General features: G+C 42.4%; 1 protein-coding gene across 2 annotated transcripts; it reads left to right on the forward strand.

Moving 5' to 3' along the window:
* The first annotated feature begins 1,157 nt into the window (after positions 1-1,157).
* LOC123137006 (monosaccharide-sensing protein 2) lies at positions 1,158-5,186 on the forward strand. Of its 2 annotated transcripts, none has more exons than XM_044556538.1 (6): positions 1,158-1,381; positions 1,473-1,579; positions 1,914-2,480; positions 3,096-4,054; positions 4,163-4,350; positions 4,442-5,186. In XM_044556538.1, exons 2-6 carry the CDS (start codon positions 1,501-1,503, stop codon positions 4,881-4,883), a joined length of 2,235 nt encoding a protein of 744 aa, XP_044412473.1. In that variant the 5' UTR covers positions 1,158-1,381; positions 1,473-1,500; the 3' UTR covers positions 4,884-5,186. The 2 variants fall into 2 exon arrangements, with proteins under 2 accessions (XP_044412473.1, XP_044412472.1); XM_044556537.1 differs by having other exon boundaries at positions 1,170-1,381; positions 1,467-1,579.
* The last annotated feature ends 991 nt before the right edge of the window (positions 5,187-6,177 follow it).

A 6,177-nucleotide genomic window follows, 5' to 3' on the forward strand; every position in this document is an offset into this window, starting at 1 on the left:
AATACTGATGTGCAAAAAAACAAAAGTTTTTTCTGAATACAGTACAAACGCAACCGCTCATATATATGCATATACACTCACCCCTATGAACGCATACACGCACACCCACTACCTCTATAGACTGAGCCGACGTATCATCTTGAGATTGACGAAGTCATCATAGACGCCTCGTAGTCGACGTAAACGTATCCTCACATTTGAACGCGCATCACCAGAAATTCCTGAAATACATCCAAAAAAAATGCTAGCACTAGGACTTGAACCCTGATGGATTAAGAATAATGAAAGTTGGTACCAATAAGTTGACATGGTACTAGTATCTTGCAATTAACTCATGGAAATCACGTATGCCCGATTATATACAGCTGTAAAATAAATCGAAAAAACTAACGCCCATATGTGTGGCATCTTGCACATCGCCCATACGCCTCCATCACCACTCATTTTGTCACATATGAAGATGGCATTAGCAAGAATCTTTTTGGTTTTCGGCTTAAAAATATTTTATCTCCTAATTAAAAATCAAATTAAAAAACCATTTTCACCATTAAATCCGTCTCGATGAGATCTTCAAAACTAGACCCCATGTTGATATGTTTTGACGAAATATTTTTTTTGCCCAAAAGTTATCATGATGTTTACACGTAGTTGCAATACTGCTTAAACTAAAGTTGTCATGTGCCAATTTTAGTTTGTAGAGCATGTCAATTCTAGTACATTGATCATGAAAATTATTTTTTGTATGAACCATAGCAATTTTAAGTGCATGTATCATGGCAATTTCAGTTTATGATTCATGGCAAGTCTAGTTTCTTAATTTCTTGTTTTATAATATGTCAAAATTACTTTTAAATATGAAAAAATAGCTGAAACATATCATGACAACTTCTGTGTAAACATCATGGCAATTCATATGCAATAGACATGTCAACTTTTAACCCCAAAAAACCATCGAAATATATTGATATGAGATCGAGTTTCGAAGATCTTGTCACGAGAGATTTAATGGTGAAAACGGATCTTCAATCGGATTTTTCATTTAAGAGATAAAACATTTTAAAATCTGAAAATCCAAAAAAAATTCTCACACGCATGGATGCGATAACGTGGAACTTGTCCAAATAAATACACAGCTGTAAAATAAATTACACCGATTCGATTCCAAGGCCTTTTGTCGTCACTCTCTCGGGGACGCTGCTGGCCTTGTCTTCTTCTTTTCCGGTGGCAGCCGGGGCAGTGAAGGAGGGGTAGCTCTTGGTTCCTATTTGAGGCGGCTTCGCTCGGTTCTGATCTACCGCACCACACCACCACACCACACCAGGGGGCTGCCGCTTCTTGGGCTTCTCCATCTCCTCTCCTTGGTTGGTTCTCTACTAGAGAGGTAGGCGAGATTTTTCATCTAAATAATCCCAGCTTGTGGTGGCTGGTTCGTTTATCTTGGGCTGGGTTTCTGCGCGCCGGCGCAGCTGCAGGGATCCTTGGTGGAGAGGAGGGAAGAAGATGTCGGGTGCTGCACTGGTCGCGATTGCGGCTTCCATCGGCAATCTGCTGCAGGGGTGGGACAATGCCACCATTGCTGGTAAGTAGACCAGATTTGTTTTACTACCTTGTTAGATCACTCCGGTGAATTCGGGGTTCTTGTTTTGGGAGCTTCCTTTATAAGTAGTTTAGACCAGATGCTGTTCAGTACTACTACTAGTCTTTTTTGTTGGAACAAAAGACGGGTGATTTATTTCCCTTGAGCAAACTGATGACTTGTTTTTCGACCCTAAAAGCAACACCGTACCAACCAAGATAATACTCTTGTCAAGACAAGTTTCGATTGTGAACATTTCCTTGATTATATCTCATCTGTAAACTTGCTATCCTTTACTTTTAGGCACAGATTAACAGAGCACGCTTTTCGTCTTCAGGTGCTGTCCTGTACATCAAGAAGGAATTCCAGCTCGAAAATAATCCGACTGTAGAGGGGCTCATCGTGGCCATGTCGCTCATCGGTGCAACCATCATCACCACATTCTCCGGGCCAGTATCAGACTGGGTTGGCCGGCGCCCTATGCTCATTCTCTCTTCACTTCTCTACTTCCTCAGCGGCCTAATCATGCTATGGTCACCCAATGTCTATGTGCTGCTCCTGGCACGCCTTGTCGATGGCTTTGGTATCGGCTTGGCTGTCACGCTGGTGCCTTTGTACATCTCAGAGACGGCTCCTTCGGAGATCAGGGGACGGCTCAACACGCTTCCACAGTTCAGTGGGTCAGGAGGGATGTTCTTGTCATACTGCATGGTGTTCGGGATGTCACTCTTGCCATCACCTGATTGGAGAATTATGCTCGGGGTTCTCTCAGTTCCGTCGTTGTTTTTCTTCGTCTTGACGGTATTTTACCTGCCAGAATCTCCGAGATGGCTTGTCAGCAAGGGCCGAATGGCAGAGGCAAAGAAGGTGCTGCAAAGATTACGGGGAAGGGAGGATGTCTCAGGTCTGTTTTTTTCACTCAAAACTCCATATTCATTTCACCTGGATTGCGACAGAACCCTTCTTTAAATTCATCCCTGATAGTGGATTGCAATTAGTTACCTAAGTGATATGCACTAGTGTTAACTGTTATATATGAGTTGCACAATTTTTTTAACAAAAAATCATTATTTAATTTGTACAGACTGTATAACAGATCATAAATGACCAAAGAGTAAGAAATTATGTTTGAGTCTTGTTAACATTAAATTCATGTTGGTACTTTGCACATCACAGAATGTCGAAGTAGTAGTAGTAGCCTCAGTGGAGGCTTCTTTGCTCTTTAATAAATGACCTTGTTGACAAAGCTCAGATGAACTGTGGCTATATTGGTTGGTAAATGGACACAAGTATGCAACTTACATTAAGAACTTGCATAAGCTGCTCCTTTCAGTAAGGTATTCAAGTCAATTATGATATGTTTCTAAAGATGTAATGTTTGGGTATCCCTCAAAAATGATTTCACAATTCAGGTTTCAACATAGTATGTTGGAATCTAAGTGTTGGTAAATTTCAGTTGGTGGTTTACGAATAACTATGAGTAAAGTTACAGTTATCATTCCAAATCAAATTTGTGCAGGAGAAATGGCCCTTCTTGTTGAAGGTTTGGAGGTTGGAGGAGACACCTCCATTGAGGAGTACATAATAGGACCAGCTAATGACCCAGCTGATGATCATGTTGTTGATGGCGATAATGACCAAATAACACTATATGGGCCTGAAGAGGGCCAATCATGGATTGCTCGACCTTCCAAGGGACCCAGCATGCTTGGAAGTGTGCTTTCTCTTGCATCTCGTCATGGCAGCATGGTAAACCAGAGTGTGCCCCTTATGGATCCTCTAGTCACGCTTTTCGGAAGTGTTCATGAGAACATGCCTCAAGCTGGAGGAAGCATGCGGAGCACATTGTTTCCTAACTTTGGCAGCATGCTCAGTGTGGCCGATCAGCACCCAAAAACTGAGCACTGGGATGAGGAGAACGTTCATAGGGACGATGAAGAATATGCATCTGATGCTGGAGGCGACTACGAAGATAATGTCCACAGCCCACTGCTGTCGCGACAGACCACAAACACGGATGGGAAGGACCATGGTCACCATGGAAGCACTTTGGGCATGAGAAGGAGAAGTCTCTTGGAAGAGGGTGGGGAGGCAGTCAGCAGCACTGGTATTGGTGGGGGGTGGCAACTCGCATGGAAATGGTCGGAGCGACAAGGCGAGGATGGCAAGAAGGAAGGAGGCTTCAAAAGAATCTACTTGCACCAAGAGGGGGTGGCCGACTCAAGAAGGGGCTCTGTTGTTTCACTTCCTGGTGGGGGTGATGCCACCCAAGGGGGCAGTGGGTTTATACACGCTGCTGCTTTGGTAAGCCACTCGGCTCTTTACTCCAAGGATCTTATGGAAGAGCGTATGGCGGCCGGTCCAGCCATGATCCATCCATTGGAGGCAGCTCCCAAAGGTTCAATCTGGAAAGATCTGTTTGAACCTGGTGTGAGGCGTGCATTGTTCGTCGGCGTTGGAATTCAGATGCTTCAGCAGGTAGAGATTATGCTGCTGATTTCTTTAATTACTGTATGTATGCCAGATATGAACAAACATATAGTCTGAAACTGGCCAACAAGTACTGAGTCGATTTTCCTTGTGCAGTTTGCTGGAATAAATGGAGTTCTCTACTATACTCCTCAAATTCTGGAGCAAGCTGGTGTGGCGGTTCTTCTTTCCAATCTTGGCCTCAGTTCAGCATCAGCGTCCATCTTGATCAGCTCTCTCACCACCTTACTCATGCTCCCAAGCATTGGTGTAGCCATGAGACTTATGGATATATCTGGAAGAAGGTACTAACTGGTTTGCTTTGGAATCTCAAGTCTCAGTATTATCACTTTTTCCGATCAAACAAGGTCTTATTATTTTTTTCCTTTTCTGCAGGTTTCTTCTACTGGGCACAATTCCCATCTTGATAGCATCCCTAATTGTTTTGGTTGTGTCCAATGTTATCAACTTGAGTACGGTGCCCCACGCTGTGCTCTCCACAGTTAGCGTCATTGTCTACTTCTGCTGCTTTGTCATGGGCTTTGGCCCAATCCCCAACATTCTATGTGCAGAGATTTTCCCCACCAGAGTCCGTGGTGTCTGCATCGCTATTTGCGCCCTCACATTCTGGATATGTGACATTATTGTTACCTACAGCCTGCCTGTGATGCTGAATGCTATTGGTCTAGCAGGTGTCTTTGGTATATATGCAGTCGTTTGCTGCATCGCCTTTGTGTTCGTCTACCTAAAGGTCCCAGAGACAAAGGGCATGCCCCTCGAGGTCATCACCGAGTTCTTTGCGGTTGGTGCGAAGCAAGCGCAGGCCACCATTGCCTGATTCATCATGGAGCTTTGTTTTCAGTTTGCACACTGCACTGAAAATTGCAAATTGGACGGTTCCTCATGAGGAACGGAAAACCTTTTGAGTTGTAAATGAGATAGCTACCCAAAGAGTTCATCACGAGGAACGGGAAGCTGTAAAAGTAGGAGGATTTCATGCCCCCATTTCATCGTCTATTCTTGCTTATTAGTACTGTACTGTAATCGTCATTAGTTGTTGTGGGGAAGTTCAACTTGCTAATCTGATTCTGAACTACTATGCTGATGTCTGAAATAAAGAAAAAGCATTTTTTTGTGTCAACTTGCAAACTTTCTTTTAAACATTGTGCAATGTATTGTAAATTTCTTTATCAACTTCCCTCGATTCAGAGAGAAGCACTTGTTGTTTGTCATATGAAAGATTTTTCTCGACACATTTGCTGCATGGAGCTTAGTGGTAGAAAAATTAAATATAATACTCCCTCCATTTCTAAATATAAGTCTTTTTAGAGATTTCAATGCGAACTACTCTTTCCGTTCGAAATTACTTGTCTCGGAAATGGATATATCTAGAATTAAAATACGTCTAGAGACAAGTAATTTCGAACGGAGGAAGTAGATACAGATGCATATATACGGATTCTAGAGCGAGATTCATCCATTTTACTCCGTATGTAGTCCATATTAAACTCTAAAATGACTTATATTTAGGAACAGAATACTGAAGTTGCAAATAATTTCTCTGGTATAAAACTGACGCTTCTAATTTAGAGAATTACATGATATCTTATTATATTGGCGATTTCGTGACACTCAAAACAACATTTGCAATAAGGAAGCGCTAGGCATCAGACCACTGATCTCTTCTCATCAGACTAGTGCTAGATCGAAGACTAGTGCTAGACCATTCGATCGAATTTACCCCCAACGTCCGATCTGTTAGGAAACCCCGCCGCATGATTTGCTGGATTGAAGCCTTAATTGGCTGCTTCGTCATAACTGCTAGTGTGCATGGTACGGTGGTAGTTCCTTCTTTTACGGGATGGGCCAGTGGCAGTTCGTTTCCATATATTGCTTCCTAATTAAGCTCCCCATAATTATTTTGCTTACAAGATTGATGCATCATTTTGTCCACATGATTTATTTCTCTGTTTCACATATTCTATTTTGAGCCAATGCATATTTGCTTCCATCTACTCAATAATATGCTTCAAGTGCGTACAACCAAATTTGTGTCGATCTGATGAAAATGTGTGAATATAAATGTTTATTTTGCTTTCAATCAAGCAACAATTTATTTCCATCGACTCATA

This window comes from Triticum aestivum, chromosome 6B (assembly GCF_018294505.1).
Source record: "Triticum aestivum cultivar Chinese Spring chromosome 6B, IWGSC CS RefSeq v2.1, whole genome shotgun sequence".
NCBI classification, from domain to species: Eukaryota; Viridiplantae; Streptophyta; class Magnoliopsida; order Poales; family Poaceae; genus Triticum; species Triticum aestivum.